The 17764-nt window shown below is 39.3% G+C and overlaps 1 protein-coding gene across 2 annotated transcripts in view; it reads right to left on the bottom strand.

The window, feature by feature from the left end:
* GABRA4 (gamma-aminobutyric acid type A receptor subunit alpha4) overlaps positions 1 to 17764 on the bottom strand; it is a 71342-nt gene that overhangs the window by 28923 nt on the left and 24655 nt on the right. For both annotated transcript variants that reach the window (XM_077814585.1, XM_077814584.1), the window contains exons 7-8: positions 17445 to 17597; positions 8783 to 9042 (exon numbers count right to left, since the gene is read on the bottom strand). In XM_077814585.1, coding sequence (XP_077670711.1) covers positions 8783 to 9042; positions 17445 to 17597 — 413 coding nt within the window. The remainder of the gene's footprint in view (positions 1 to 8782; positions 9043 to 17444; positions 17598 to 17764) is intronic.

The following is a 17764-nucleotide window of genomic DNA, read 5'->3' as shown; positions in this document are numbered from 1 at the left end:
CCACAGTACAAACAACAATTCAAATTTAACTCACAGGCTTATCATAAAAATCTTTACAGGAAACAGGAAAATTGATCCTCTTTGTGGATAAATACACATCCATATAAATGAGGACTATTGAAATGACAACTTTAAATTTTTTTTTAGTCTTTTCCTCGTTTGTTCTTTAGAAAGCATAGTATTTATTCAGAACTACCTGAAAATCCTACTCCTTCCAGCCAGGGGCTTAGTCTCCTTTTGTGTTTTTAAAATGTTCTAAGATATTACAATACTTGGCTATTTTCAATATTTACTTTCATTAAAAACTAGAAGACAAAAAGATCTGATAAACTGGTTTCATCCAAATCCTAACTGCGTTCTTGAAGCCAATATTAAAACAACCACCATTATTTATTTCAGTGGTGAAACTGAAGAGTATTTACTTTTCAGTGGATCTGTTCAATCCTCCCTGACTGAGGAATGCACTTAAGCACATGCTTAAATCCATCCCTAGTTAGTAATCCACTTAAGCATGTGCTTTCATTTATTAAGCATGTACTTAAGTGCTTTCCTGAACAGAGGCCTACAAAAACAACATTATCTATTTATGCTTTAATTTCCAAAGTAAGTGCCTGATCTAAAACCCAATTAACTCAATGGAATTTGACTCCGGCCTTTGGAGCTTAAAATGACTAATAACAGAGAAGAGCCTCACAGTGCCTAGCTTGCATTTCTGGCAGTTCTTTATAGTATTAGAGTTACAAGAATTAGCAAACTGCTACACTTTCTAGCAGGCTTTGCAGGTGGGAAGGACTCCAGAAGGACATCCTGTTTATTTACAAGAAATCTGCTGTGACAGAACTCCTGTGGTAACAACTTTAAAGTCAAACGATTTTGGTCACATTACCGTCATTACAACCTGATTATCCATGGCCAAACCCAGATCGGTAACTCAATGGATTTTTCTTCTGGATTTACAGTGGTTGGATCAGAATCTGACCTAAATCAAATACCTTGATTTCCATCTCCCAAAAATTGCTCACCTTCCAAAAGAAGAAAGCTTTCACTTTTCCACAGCTGCCTATAAATCATAGAATATCAGGGTTGGAAGGGACCTCAGGAGGTCATCTAGTCCAACCCCCTGCTCAAAGCAGGACCAGTCCCCCATAGTTGCCCCAGATCCCTAAATGACCCCCTCAAGGATTGAACTCACAACCCTGTGTTTAGCAGGCCAATGCTCAAACCACTGAGCTTCCCTCCCCCGCTATGTTGCACACCCTAACCATATCAAAGGTATCGTCAATCCAAGGTTTCTGGATAGGGACCATCCAGTTAATAGAATGCTATGATTTATACCATTCAGAATGATATTGCTAATGTGAAATACTAAGAAGCCCATTTAAACTACTTGCAATGTTGGCAGTTAGGTTCGATCCCGTAAAGATTTATACATATGCTTAACTCTGCTGAAGTCAATGGGTCTACTCATAGTATGTAAAGTTAAAGGCACGCATAGGGCTTCAGCAGGCTAACAGTGATATTCAAATAGAAGCTGGACTTTATCCTCAAGTATCCAAATGCTCAGCATGCACATTGAATCACTACAGAGTTAGGCAGCTAGTCATCACTACCATACCTTTCAAATAAGGTTTAATATGAGATATGCCACTCACACTAGACCCACATCTACTTTCATCCCACACAGAACTGCTCTCTCATTATTACTCTAAATTACTGATAGCAGAGATGCTAACGAAACTAAAGCAATAAAAAATTGTTGACATGTCAAATACATTATTCAGAGAGCACTGAAAGCTCCCTCCTTTGCTTTATCTGATCATCGTCATGCCCCTCCATTTGCATGACCACCTGACATTTTTTAAAGCCAGTATCTCTCATTTGGTTCCTGGCTGGATTTAACTGCTAAACACCACGACTTTTTTTTTTTTAATTACCTAAGGCTATGGAAATAGAAGTGAAACCCTACTATTACATTTTAAAATTGAATCATTATTCCATTTTCTAGTGTTATTTAAGTCTTAGAATTTAATAACGATTAAACTGAACACTTGTGTAACTAAACAGCTAGGGCCAGAATGGGAGTGACTGCACGTCCGTGCAAGGGAGTAAGCGAGCATATACCCAGACATGGGCAATATGAACATTAGATCTGGTCAGGTTGGAGCAAGCAAAGCCACTTGCCGCTTTACTCCCTCTTCAGAGCAGGCTCCACCCCTCTACTCCTTGCCTAGAATAGCTAAAGGGGGAGCTAATAACGTACTGCCGCTGTTAGAGCGCAGAGGAAGCAGGGGGAGGAATTGTGGGGCGCACCGTATGCATCTCTCCTTGCTCAGCACTGTGCCTGAAGTCACAGGGTGAAATCCTACCCCAATACAGCCCATGGCAAAACTCCTATTGGCTCAGTGTGGTCAAACAACAACGATGAGATAATATCTGGCATGTGCTAGGTTTGGATAATAAATGACCAAAAAATATAAGATTTTTAAAAAGACACCCAATAAGACAACAATATTTTAGCTGGGTTAGGATAAAAAAAAAGGGATCTGAGTCAGTATGGATTACATCTATTTGTAACTTTAAGCTTTAAAAATATTTGATTTAATTTTAAGTGCTCAGAATTGTAGAAAAGGGTTTGTTTAAACTGACCTACTTTTTGAACCGCACATCCCAGAGATACACTGAGAAGGATACAGGTCTTACTAATAGTGCTGAAGAGGTTTGTTTTTTTAAAATGGAACTTTTTGAAATGATCCAAAATGTGATGGAATTCTTCTTTAACACAAAAAGTCAGTATGTCTTTAAATGGAAGTGAAACTAGCACAGAAACATAAAAATAGAATCATGATTCTGAGAAACCATAAATCATTCCGCTTCCTCCAGCACTAGGGTTGCCAACCCTCCAGGCTTGTCCTGGACTCTCTAGGGATTAAAGATTAATCTTAATTAAAGATTATGTCATGTGACGAAACCTCCAGGAATACGGCCAACCACAGTTGGCAACCCTAATGACATACAACAATATTTCTGCTTTTCCTAAACAAAGATCAAAATATACAGGGCCAGATTCAGTCTTGCTGATGCAAGAAGGTGCTAACCTGCTGCCTGCCCCATCACCCCAGGGTTACACTTGAGGGAGGGCAGGCTCGGATAGGTGCTACCTGTCCTCGCCTATTGGTTTGGGTCAGAGGAGGGTAGCTTTAAGCTCTGCTGCACTTTTCTCAGGAATAATGCAGGCAGAAGCTGCCTAGGAGAAGTGCAGATTCCTTGCATCCTGGGTTGCCATACCCTATCTCCATACAGACTGAACAAAAAAAAAATGCCATTACCCATAAGCCCAGGGCAGAGGAGTGTTATCTGGGCAGATATAGGTGCCCGATTTCCTGTTTGCTGGACAACAACAGTAAAGGAAGCTGACATGGTGGGGAGGAGGTAACATTAAGGTAACAACAGCAGCACTAAGTGCAGGGTAGCCAGAGGGGCTGAGTGGGCATGGAGATAGTGAACTGAGCGAACAAAAGGCCTGGGAGAGGAGAAGGGACTGACAAGAACAACAGAAAGGAGCTGAACTTGGAGTAGAATGCTGTGTAGGCAAGGCATGTCTCTTTGTTCAGAAATTACATATGAAAGAAGGTAAGCAACACATAACTCAGAATACACTTTGAACAAAGCCCTTAAAAGCAATAAGGCAATGCCCTTATTTCCCATCCTTGACCTTCAGGGACAATTGCTTCCCCCTGAGATGGAGATCATAAGAGGGGAAAGAAAAATAATTTTTCCTCAAAAGGCCCAGTCACCATGTTTCTGAATAAATACTGACTTCATGTTGACCTGCTACTGTATGTTAAATCATTGTAGTAACAAAGCAATTTCTAATATAATAATTGTCACAGGCCAAATTCTGCCCTTCCAGATTATCCATACAACCCTCATTGATTTCAGCATGAGTTGCACATCAGAGAATAGACTCTGACCTACTAATATGACATGATTTTCCTGCTCATGTGAACTGATTACTCTTTTGCTATGTTACCAGCACTTTCTACCAGCTAGAGAACAATACTAGGCAAAACTGACTTCTATAACACTAACAAAATAGACTGTTTTATGGGAACAAACTGGAGACAAATAAAAAAAAATCACGAACCAAGGCAGTTTTTGTTTGTGACACACAAATTACATTTCTTACAGGAGCGGATATAGCCTTGGAAAATGTAATACAACAAAGTTATCAAATTTAAATTATCCTACAGAGGTATCAGGAAAATAAGAGTCTTCAGAGGCCTGATAAGAAAAGTTATTATTATAACCTTGTCTGATAATGGGAAACAGAAACTGCTTGTGTCTTAGTGAAATAAATACTTGGATATTTATAGTACAGTCAAATAGCAGAATTAAAACCAATCTCAGGAAGAATAAACAGCAAAAAGAGAATAAATATTTGCACCTCAGTATGAATAATGCAAGAACACTCCCTTTCAGTCAAACATCCCATGTGATGTATCCTCTGTACCACTAAACTCTTTAATTTAAGTTGTGGTGGAATGCTTGCAGCAGCATCAGCACATCACAGCGGAGATTCAAGGGCCTGATCCAAAGCCCACTGAGTTCTATTGAACATCTCCAAGAGTCTCTGAGAGATCATGGCTGATAGGCAAACCTCATTCCTCCCTCCTATGTAAAGACATCAAAATCGGATCCCAAGATACCGATCCTGTAGCTTGTTTCACAAGAGCAGGGGTCCACCTCTGCAGAGTCAATTGCAGAATTGAGGCCCAAGTACAGTAATAAATCCACTGATGTCAGAAAGGTGTGTTAGACTGGTTGAGTAATGAGAGTATTGGAATATACTGGTCTAAGTTAAAATGCATCGGATTGTCTAACTATGCTCTGAAAAAGCTTACTGTTTTTTTTAGACAAAATGTAATTTAATTTAAAATATATTAGGTCAGTCTCATCCATGATGTAAACGTAGTGAAGTAAATGTAATTATACAAAAGAACAACTAGTCACATCATACAGCCAATATCTTTGTCAAAGTATGTTGTAGTCAAAGCTATGCTACCTTCGGTATAGATTTGCATGAGTTATGCATAATGTAAATGGAAACCTCCAAATAGACCAGAATGCATCTCTTTCCAATGAAACAGCTTTCCAAAGAAAACCTATCAGACATTTGGAGAATGGGCTTTTGATTAAAAATCTAGATGTCTCTTAAAAAAACCACAGTATATTGGTCTGAGTAATATATACATTGACTTTACATGAAAATTACATTTTAAAATTATTGTTGGTCTCATGGAAACAGATCTAATGGATGACATACATACTTGAAAAACTATTTCTAATAATAAAATCTTAATTTTATCAAATCCTATTATTAATTTGCTTAATTCTTATGTTTATTGGGCTGTACAATCCCCTTCCATCACAAGGGACCTACCTTCATAGTCCAATATCCCTCCTTCCTCATACAGAGGCCAGTGCTGCAAACCGATATTTATGTGAAATACTCCACTTCAATTATTGGGATCATTCATATAGATAAGGAATACTTATTCAGGAACAACAGCCCTGAGAAGGGCAGAACTTAGTTCTACTTTTAATATATAGCATTTTTTTTCATAAGATCAGTTACTGTCTTTTTGTTGTTGTTTGGAGGGGATCTAAAGCTACCCTAAGTCTGGGGAATCTCAATGGTGAAAAACCAGCATAGTCATCTCTACAGCGCCCAAGGTGGGTGATAGCAGGGGCAGTCCAGTCTCAGTCAGGAAGGGGAGTAGGAGATTCCTATCACACAATATAGATACTGTGGCTGTGCACCAGGGAGAGGGTTTAGGGCTTTAAGATTTTTGGACAGCTTTTTCAAAATTTACAAGTGCGAAGTTTTGGCTAACTGTCTTTTTGAATGTTCACATTTTCCCCTGTGGACAACGGCCAGTCTGTCGAAATTCTGCCAACAAGCTAAATTTCAGGAGGGCTAAGTTGTGTAAGACAAGTTTAAAAAAAGGTCTCATGAATTTCACAAGTTTTGCCCAAGTTTATTGCTAATTCCACTATTTTAACACAAATGTCAACATAGGAGAAACCAAACAGGATTGACATAAGAAATCAAAGTGAAACACCTAATTAGGATGAGACAAAATAATAGTAATAGTAAAAGACAAATTACATTTAAAAGTTATTTTTATGGTATATTAATACTAAACACTGGGCAATCCTTCTGAACTCAAAACTCAGGGCTTGCCTACATAGAAGAGTTATTGTGAACTAAGTTAGGGTATGAATTAAAAGCTCAGTAGGTACTCTGCAATAATTCTACATGTGGACATGCTTATTCCATGTTCAGAGTATCCACAGGGGATGCTACTGTGGAATAGCTATGAAGGAGGGTAGTGAGAGAGCAAAGAGGTGGGAAGGAAAGTGGAAGTGGGTGGACAGCAGGGGAGGAAAGCAATAGAGAGTGAAGGTGGAGGGAAGAGGTCAATCCTAGAATCATAGAAATGTAGGGAAGGTAGGGTCCTCAAGAGGTCATCTAGTCCATCCACCCACACAGAGGCAGGACCAAGTATAGCTAGACGATTCCTGACAGGTGTCTGTCTAACCTGTTCTTAAAAACTTCCAATGACAGGGATTCCACAACCTCCCTTGGAAGCCTATTCCAGTACTTAAGTATCCTTATTGTTAGAAAGATTTTCCTAATATCTAAATCTTCCTTGCCACTTCCCAAGGGTCTGGGGCACCACAAAGTTGGCTTGAAGCTGAGTGGAGCTGAAGATCAAGCCTCTGGACCCAAAGGGTACATCTACATGGGCAAAAAACAAAACAAAAAAAATAACCACCTGCTGCAGCAAGTCTCAGACCCCAGGTCAGCTGCCTCCAGCTCACATTATGAGGCTAGAAATAGTCACGTCGACATTCTAGCTCAGGCTTTGAAACTGATGTGGGCTCTGAAACTTGCTGCCACTGGCGTTTTTGCAGTACAGACATACTCTTAGGGTCTGATACAACCCAAGCTTCCATTGACTTCAACGGGAGTTGGGGTCAGACTTTTAATTAGCGGGCCTGGATATCAAGATAAGTACTATGGAATCACACTTAAATTACCTAGATCTCATTTAGGACACTACGATAGCTAAAAAGCAATCCACGGAAAAGTCTTGACAGTAGTAGGTGGGGTGCCTGTGCAAAAAGACATTATAATCAGCTCCTTGAAAACCAAATCCACGACTGAAATAGCTGGATCTGACAAATCCCACGTGATAAGAGTCTTGAACACTTACTGATTTCATAGAAAATGAAGGTTCAGTGCTGTGAGATCTGCACATAAAGGAACACTGATTGTTGGATAGATTGTGCCACCCTTGCTTATTCTGAGTAGTACCTTATTCCACTGATTTAAATGTATTACTCACCGTGAGCAAGGGGATCAGAATCTGGCCCTATGTCATTAGCTTCTTTGATAAATTAAAATAAATAAATGAAGATATAAAAGGGTTACAGAATCCCAGAGAAGTCCTTCCCAACAGGCTCAAACCAAAACTTTAACTGCTTCATTAATAAATTCAGGAGAGGCGGGAAAAAAGACTATTAAAAACAGTCTGCAAGAAGAAAGATATAATTACTGATGGACACAACCTACTGATTTTTTCTGACACCGTCCAATCACTCAGCAATGCAAGGAAGAATTAAAAAAAAATTATAAATGGCAACAGCAAAGCCGCAGACTTACATTTGGCTGAATTCCATGTTTAGCGTAGAGGGGAACTTTCTTATTGCCGAATGCTATTTTTTTTTAACCTGTCTAACTGATCTTAAAATTACTGCTTGCAGCCAGACCACCACCACCACATTGGATCCCGACTCTTGGAGGATGATACACATTTTCTTTCCTTCTTTGAAATCTTAACTAAGTATGAATCCCAGAACTCCATGCAGAGACTGGCCTGCCTGCCTCTTATACGGATATGGATACAGTTGCCTCTGTGGTTACCCCTATTGTCTGGGAGCCTTCAGAGGGCATCCTGATGGCTTGGGACACTGTGCAGGGGTGACAGTAGAAAGGAATGAGCAGGCTGGGATCTAGGTTGAGGATCAGGTACATTGTCACCTCCATTAGTCTTGCAGAGATTTCCATGGAAAAGTAATAGTCTCGGACTCTCAGGGTGCTGGTGCCACCCACAGCCAGGGGCGGCCCAGATAATGTGGCTCCAATGAAGACAAGAGGGTAAAGGGAAGGTTAAAACACTCAGAAACAATAGAAAGGCATCAAGCCTCCATGTAGATGATCCCAGTCTCCTCTGGTGCCCTGGGATCTGTAGATTTTGTGGACTGTACTCACTGCCTAGGCAACAGGGAGATGGAGTGAAAACAACACAATGGAATGACTTGGGAGGAAACCCCACAAGGAGAACCTTCAAGCTTAGCTCCCTCCCATGAGGAGAATGCAGTCTGGCCCGCTCTTCTCAGATGGATAAATATAAGCTACATGTGTTGTTAAATATTCTACTTTCGTCTTCACTCTATTTCATCAAGATTAGACCCTCTATCTGGAAGGTATAACACGCTAATCAAAATGGACAATATGGAAAGATCCTAAGAGAACCAAGTCCTGGTCCCATTTATGACAGTGGAAAAAAGCCCTCAATAGGACCAGGATTTATCCCTTACAATGTTCTCTTACGGGACCCTATAAATATATTGTCAGATATTTTTCATGCACTGGACTCAAACAAGTGTATATAGTCCTGAAAACAGTATAACAAACAACAGATAAATAAAATACCATGAGTGCCTCTTCTGTGCACTGTTCTCGCTGCACCGGCAAGATTGGAAATTCAAGGAGTGATTTCACTGTCTTCCTTTTGGCCTTTTCCAGTTGAACGTTAGTAAAATAGTTGACAGCAGCAAATTCAATAAGAGCAGAGAACACAAAGGCAAAGCAAACAGCTATGAACCAGTCCATGGCAGTGGCATAGGATACTTTTGGCAACGAATGCCTTGCACTGATGCTCAACGTTGTCATGGTCAAAACTGTCGTTATTCCTTCAAAGCAAAGAAACAAAGCAAAATTAATTGCTCTATCCATATTTTATTTTATTTATCAGATCAGAATGGCAATAAAAAAAGAAAAATCAAAACCATCTAGTAGTTTTCCATTTGTAATTGCAAAACCTAACATCAAAAAATGCAATTAAATTGCAGATCTCAAGATAATCCTCATTTAACTGAACATGCCACTTAAATCATCTTGCCAATGAATAATGAGGAGAAAGGAACTCAATATTCAATTTTTTTAAAATAGCACTAATGATCCTTATAGCTTTAAAGCAAAATAGGCAACAATAATTTGTGAGAAAACAATTTATACTGCGCTTGACCTTGCAGTTCAGGGATAACGTAACTCTAATGCCATAAGAGGATCTCAGTTCAGGTCCCAAGTTGAGACTAATACTCCCATGCTAGGAAAATATGTGAAGAGCAAGATCTCTCAATCCCTCATGAAAAGAGAGCACCATGTCTTGCTCTCTGTGAGCGAATGGGAGCAGTGATTGGACCTAATCTTCCAGTTTTTATTCTGGCAAAACTCCAGTTGAAGCCAATGGGAGACTTGCCTGAGTAAGGACTGCAGAATGAGATCCTTTATGGGCTGAGGCGTCTTGATTTGTGTGCAACTCTTATCATCTACATTGATGACTTTGCTCAACATGGAACTTCTAAGAGGAAATTGAGGGCAGAATAGGTGAAACCTAAAGATCAAACCCAACAAGGTAAATACAGTTCATTGTGAGCTTGCAGGAGTCTTACTCAAAAAGGTGATGGTGGACATACTGATGTGGGTGATGGGATTTTCTCAGGCTAATTAAAGTAATTTAGCTAGTAAAGAAATCCCTATTGAAATAGTTGTTTCTAAAGAAGATGACTCTGTTTTCCAAGACTCAGTAGTTTAGCTGGTATGTCTTTACTGATGACATTATTAATGTGTTGTTAGCAGAGGAAGGTCCTGACCTTTCTTAAACATGAAGTGATCAGAGTCCTCCTCAAGGAGGCACCACTTAATGCTGGAGTGATTTGTTAATTATTTCCCAGAATCAAACCTCTCCTATTTGGGAAAAGAGATTGAGAAGCTAGTAGCTATTAAATTACCCGTGGACGTCAGTGGCACCATGGGTAAATTCTGAACCAATCAACAATTGGGAGAACTAGCAATGTTGAGAAGGGAAAAACATAATAAAATAAATAAAATAAAATGGTGTCGATGGGGCAGAAGTTCTTCCCCAGAATGTTTTCAAAGTATCAGATGCAATTTTCTGTATTTTATAAGCTTTTAAGATATTTCAAAAATATCCCAGCCCTTAACTGCTCTTTATGTTTGTGTGTGTCATAGGCTAACTTTCCAGAGTAGGAAATTACGTTCTATTAAAATGCTCACAGACATGAGCCCTAAACACACTTGTGCATTTCCAAGCAGATGCACATAAGCATTTTTTAAAAAAAGAATCAGCATAGTAAGCAAAAAGATAAAACCCCTAAAACTATGCAGATTATTTCTCCCCCTTTCCTAAGGAACACTGATCTCCCGTATCCACCCAGCAGCACCTCTCCAAAACTCCACCTAGTCTATAGAATCCTATTCCTGATATGTAAAAATCAGATCTTTTGTACATAGTTTATTGTAAGATTTTGGCACCAAATTTATACAATAAATCACAAATCTGACTTACTACTGTGCATGTTTCTGTTACTTATCAGCATTACAATAGGTTTGGCTAGGATAGGATGTGAGCCATACGAGGCAGCATAATTCCCAGGGGTTTCTGTGGCTTGCAGAACTCAACTCTATAGATCTATAGAACTGGCCCCTAAAAACTGAACTTTGCCTTCCCATAGTAACTAGCATTAATGCAGGATCAGAACTCACTGAGGCCAATTATCTAATTATTTTTTTGAACCCAGTTATACTTTTGCCCATCAAAACATTCCCTGGCAACAGGTTCCACAGATTCACTGTGCATCATGTAAGAAGTACTTCCTTATGTTTTAAACCTCTGCCTATTCATTTCAGTGGGTGACCTCTGGTGCTTGTGTTATGTATAGGAGTAAACAACACTTCCATATTAACTTTCTCCACAACATTCATGTTTTTATACACCTCTATCATATCCCCCTCCCTTAGTCATCTCTTTTCTATGAACAGTTCCAGTCTTCTTTAATCTCTCCTCCTATGGAAGCTGTTCCACACCCCTAATCATTTTGTTGTCTTTCTCCATACTTGTTCCAATTCTAAGATACCTTTTTTGAGATGAAGCGACCAGAACTGCATGCAATATTCTAGGTGTGGGCATATCATGGATTTATACAGTGGCATGATGATATTTTCTGCCTATGCCTTTCCAAATGGTTCCTAACATTCTGTTCGCTTTTTGGACTGGCTGCCATCATTTGTTCCTTTATTTGCAGCTAAAATGGAGAGTGTATATTTAGAGAATGTTTACACTGCTGTGCTAAACCAAATAGGTGCTGCTTTATTTTAAGTGATAAAATGTGGCCTTTGACTGTAATATTGTGAATCTAAATCCTTCCCACATCATCAATGAGACAAGGCTCCACCATTCCTGCCTATCCTGGGCTGCTCTTTTCATGTCCTCTCTGTTGTTAAGTCTACACATTTTCCCTCTCGAAATAATGGTTGACAGAGGGATTCTTTCAATTGACCCCTGTCACACGTTCCTCCAGCTGCCCAATTGCACGCCTGCCATGGCAGATGTTCTAGATTCTTAACATGTCCCAGATATTTTCATCTTCTTTTCTGGATTACTTTGGAAATAAGGAGTTGCAGAACTCTGAGGAATCTAGGCATTTGTTAACAATTAATTCAGTTTCATACTTAGTATTTTCCTGAAGCATTTGGACATCTGTCTGTATCTCTGGTGGATCTCTAGCTTTCAAATCATAATATTTCAGTTGATGATTCATAGATTGGTCTTTATGTTGTAGATTTTCAATAGCCAAATCTTGTTTAAGACGGTCATGGCAGCTGCTATCTTGCTGATTCATGACATTATTTTTAGTCTGGGGGCCCACATGGAAAATGCTGCCTGTATTTGAAATTCAGAGCAACCCCCCACCACACACACACACACACACACACACACACACACACACACACACACACAAAGAGTTTAATGCATTTTAATTTGGGGATTAACCCTCAAGTGTGATTTTAGGGCAAGGAAGATGTGGTATTATGCAGTTATAATCTGAGAATTATGGATAATTTTTATTAAGTCATGTCAAAATTCCTTCACAAATTTCTTGAAACAGTCAAAGTAATGACTCTCTCTTAACATGTGTATAATTACATACTGATTTCATCCTATATTGATTTCATTATGGTAAATTTTATTTAAATATGTTCTGCTTGTTGTTTTGTCTATATGCATAATTTATGATCTGCTTACACCATGTAATTTCTTTAAAAAATTAGCTTATTTCAACATCATGTTTTACAACTATAAAACATGGCAAAGGGTGTTTTAATTTTAGCTCAATGTGGTAGTCTATCAGACCCCCTCTATTCCGGAAGGCAGCTTTGGCACAGTAGCCGCTCAGGCTCAAACAAAGAAAACAGCACCGCAAAGACAATCACTTGAAACTCCTGCAATGTTCCAAGACATACTGGAGTGCAATCCTCATGGGTAATGATCTACACCAAATCTTGTGGGGAAAGTAAAAAGTAACTGGTATGCTGGTATTGAGGCTTTCCAACAAGCCACCAACTTTGATCTGCAATGGATAATTCTAAGATGCTGCCCAACCAAACTATCTGATGCAAATTTGAAAAGGTGAATGCTCAGCAAATATCAGGATGGACAGCTTTTAATGTGATGATTTCTTCTGCCACACCAACCATCACATCTATTGGGTACTGTCCAATGCTGCCAGCACCACCTACTGAACCGAGTACAGTTTTCACTGTAATGAAGAATGTCAGCAAGATGTCCAGGACTCTTGAACAAGATTACAGTGTCCCCATATTTGATGGGGCTATATATTGTAAGGCCAAAGAGAGAGCCAGTAGAGGCGCCCAAAGGAATTTCAGAAAACAATCTTAAGAAGGGTAGATTCCACAGAGACATTTCTTGCTGCAATTGGAAAGAAGTATGAAGACAGTGGCCTTGAAGACAGCCTCACAGAATCGCAGGTGTATGGTAGCAACACAGCAATCAACGTACTTAAAGGCAAATCATACCACCGTGGATTGAGGGCCCACAACGTTGTAGTGGAGGCTTTATCCAGACTGCAGTGGATAGCATTTTGTAAGTGGGTACAAGACAATGAGAGTGACTGAGATAGACAGGTTTCAGAGTAGCAGCCGTGTTACTCTGTATCTGCAAAAAGAAAAGGAGGACTTGTGGCACCTTAGAGCGATAGCAAGCTCCAAGAATGTCAAAGCACGGCAGCAACACTTTCCCAGCTCAGTCATGCCCTCAAGAATGCACGGGATGTATTGCACAGAGTCTGCAATTTTGGAACATCAATTTCCCCACCTTTGCATTCTGGGACGATTACATCAAAATGGTTAACATCTTAATGTGTTTCATTAGAGCTGAACATGAAAGCAACTGGGACTTGCACCTTGTGACAGTTGTAGAGATGCTACCACTATTTTTTGTCTTTGACCACACCAACTATGCCCTCTGGGTATCTGAGAACATCAGCGATATGAAGTTTCTGCCAGATTATGGCCCCAAAGTTCATGAGCAGTCTGTGCATGGAAATCATGCTGTGGCTCAGTCTAGCAATAAATTCAGCGAAGTATGGACAGACATGGCACTTGAACAAAGAGTAAACTGTGAGAGTAAAGTAAAAGTGGGTATAGGGGGGTTTATTTTGAAACCAGGAGCCTTGGCTAGATGGTTCATCGCTACTCATAAGCACTCAGCGATCACAACTTCCATGAAAGTAATGTGTGATAAGGCAGACTCAGATGTTTCAGAAGGAAAACATGAGGAGGGCATGCAACATGTTGAAGGAGATGTAGATAATGTTGTTCACACAATCACCAACTCCATGACAAAACTATTTGATTTGAATGCTGACTTAATAGACTCACCAACATTGCAACTGCATTGCGCAGAGGTTGCCACCCAGCTTGTTACTGAGAATGATACAGGAATCAAAGCAATGGAATAGTTTGTAGAAGATAGATTAAATTCAAATATCACTGGATTCTTTGAATCAGTGCACAAGCTCAACAATCAAGACATTTGCATCACTAAGAAAAAGATCAAATCTGAAGTTAGTGATTGCAGACAGGGAGTTGTTAGCCATCCTGTAGTAGCTGAACAAATAAGAGAGATTAATCTGAAGGAAGTTTTCACACGTTTACCACAGTTCCATATGCTCTAGCACATTCTGATGGTACCCTGAACAAAAACCACAAAGAATAAGCAATTGCCTGAATTAGGAAAAGAAAGAGTCAATGTACCCAACATGCCCACAGCTTGGATAATATAGCTGTTATACAAATGGTCACACAAGGAGGTGCAACTAGCTTTGCAAAACTTGCTGAACTGAACTTCAGACTAGTACACCAGCCTCTACAGAGTTATGAGAGCTGCAAAAGAGTATATGTTGATAAAAGATGATATGTCGTCAAAGATTCAAGTAAAGCTTTTGAGGGTGCACAAAAGCAATCTTCACAAAGCAATGAAGTCAAAATCCAAGATTCCAAAACACCCAACCTACAGCAGTGGAGTAAATTCACTGGAAATCCCAAGAATAAGGCACATATGGTAATATTTTTGTCAGACTCATGGTGTGATATGGCAGAAACTTTACTAATCCCAGCTCAGAAAATGGTTATTGCAGGTAGATTCAAGGATGGCCTCATTGCTTGCATCGTCACTTCAGATGGAGCTGTAGATCAAGAATATCTATTCTCATTGCATGAAGAAGCAGATACTCAGCCTCAACATCATGTTGCACATGTTTCACAAGAATACCCTTATGTAGTGGTGTGGTCTCCAGACACTGACGTTGCAGTTCTCTGTGTACATTTTATTCATAAATAAACAGCTCAAGACCTTCGGTTTCATACCGGTATGAAAGATAAATCCAGGTTTATACCAACCCACACGATAGCAGCTCAATTTGGCCAACAACTATGCAGAATGTTGCCAGCAGTACATATGCTGACTGAGTGTAATTCAACCAGAAGTCTGGCAGAAGTTGGCAGACTAAAACCATGGAAGCTTGTCAGGAAAAGAAAAAAAAAATTTAGAGGCCTTGCTAATTTTGGCACTACAGTGGATATACTTCCTGCACAACTGAAATCAGTAGAACTTTTACTAATCCTTCTCTATGACCCAACAGCTAACTCAGTGGATGTAAATAGTGTACGATATAAGCTTTTCTGTTGCAATCAGGCCCGGACAAGGCTCTCCTCTAACTTGCAGTAGTCTTCTGCAACATACCAAGCATGCAAATTACCAGACCCTTATCTGAAACCATGACATGGAGGCTCAGCCTGACATCCCTTCCCCAATTGGAAATGACTAGCAACATGACAAGGGTGGACACATTTCTCCAACACTAATGACACAGACACCAAAGCACTCCTGGAACTCATTATATGGGGTGTAAAAAACCAAAAAGTGTAAGCTCAAGTATAGTTGCTCAAGACAGAGCATGGAGTGCACACAGGCTTACTTGTGTACTTGTGGTGAGGACTGTTCAAAGTTGCCAGTGTGGATCCAGATGAGTCTGACACTACAGATGGCTCAGATAGATATGTTGAATATGGCAAATATATTGACAAAGGATAGACACACATATATAATGTCATATTACCCACCACTGAGAGGGAGTCCATTGGCTATTAGTGTTTTGTTAGCACCATGGTGTTCAAGAGTATAGCTGGCTTCTATTATAATGAATGTTTAAAACTTGTGTCAATAAATAACCTATGCATTTATCAATACAAAATATGAGGCCAACATTCTTTAAGTAATGAGCCTTAATAACGTGTCAAAGAAACCTTTTATAGGACTAAGATTTGTTTCTGTCTTATAAAATAAGAAAAATCCCATTTTACTGGCAATTTTTTCTTTCAGACTTGTCTTGACAACTTAGGTACATTTTTGTGGCCTTTTCACTTGTGCAAAAGATCGTTTTGACATGGGTACAAAAATCTTGCATTAGCATACTTGGCTACCACTTTACAATACCATATCTGCCCTAGATAAGTACCTAAGGGACACTTCTATCAAAACAACATAGTTGCTGGTTTCTGTACTGGGGGAGGGGATGCTATGTCACCAACAATGTCCAGCCAGGCCCCCAGACTATTCCATCTGGACATCCCCATTGCCTTGCATGTTACTGCCAATGTACATGGGAATTGACTCACCACTTGTATACCTTCCCCCCTAACGTAATGCTTGAGTGGGGTGTTAAGGTTCTCATTAGATTTATTTTTTTTCCATTACTGACTATTAACCAGATCTTTTTGTGATGCTGGACAGTCTTCCAGTCTTTGCTTGTGTGTTGGTTGAGCTGTCACTTAGAAGTATTCTTATTCTTTTAAATCTATATATAATACGTCTTTTGGCTAAATGCTCTCCAGCTGATTAATCTCGCTTCAAAATACAATACATTATAGAGTCACTTTACAAGATTGCTTTAACTATGCTTGTTTTTTCCATTCCTTTGTTAGGAACCAGTTTGGTTTTGTACATTTTGTCTTCCACACATTTGTTTGTTCATTTTCAGTGTTCGTTGTAGCGTCTCTTTTCAAATTGTATTTTAATGAGTGTCACTTTAATATTTTCTGATCGTTTGCCTAATTGCTTTTTCGGTTCACTTTCATGGAGGCAGCAGGAGAAAAAAGAGACAGTTTCACTGCAATACAGGACCTAAACCTAAACTCCTTACTTGAACAAAACTCCCACTGATGTCAGTGAGACTTGTGCCTGAGATCTGTGCACACATATACGTAATTCCAAAAAAATTAGTTCAATGACACTTTAGTTGGAGTTACTCTAAGAAGAGCCATGAACATACACCTGAGGGTAAAACTGTCCCTTCTGCAGGCTAAGGGCCTGATTTGGATATGGGAGTTTTCCCATTTGCTTCCATGGGCAAAGGGATGGGTCCCAATAAATTTAACCCTGCTACAATCAACCACATTCCCCTCCAAGTTAAATATTCCAAGTTTCCCTCCACAGTCCAGTGAGCCAAGTTACATATTCCTAATATTTATAATTAGGCAGATAGTAAACAAAGGCCCATCTGCCTTTGAACTTAATTTATTTTCTCATGTTAACAGCACTGGTTTTGAGAAAGTATGCATATTCTGTCTGCTAATGAGGATTATTCTAGTAAAAATTATTAGAGGAGGAAACATAATTAAATGGAAAAAAGAAAGAAGAGATTATAATTACCAAATACGGTTCTAGCTGGAACAGATTCCTTATTTATCCAAAATGACACTTGCGAGAGAATCACGGTCATAATACACGGGATATATGTCTGAATCATAAAATAACCCATTTTCCTTCTGAGATGGAAGTAAACTGTCATAACAACATATTCACCTATAAAATAAAGCGAAAGGCAAATATACTTTTGACTCCGTATACAATTTTGCAGAATAACCATGTTTCTGACAGCCAACCAGCATTAGATATGAAAATATTATTTTCAGAGCTTAGCAATACAAGCACGGGAAGATGTGTTGCTTAGGAAACAAGAAGGAAAGGAA

This window comes from Eretmochelys imbricata, chromosome 4 (assembly GCF_965152235.1).
Source record: "Eretmochelys imbricata isolate rEreImb1 chromosome 4, rEreImb1.hap1, whole genome shotgun sequence".
Lineage (NCBI taxonomy): Eukaryota > Metazoa > Chordata > Testudines > Cheloniidae > Eretmochelys > Eretmochelys imbricata.
This window is presented reverse-complemented; position numbering and strand designations above follow the sequence as displayed.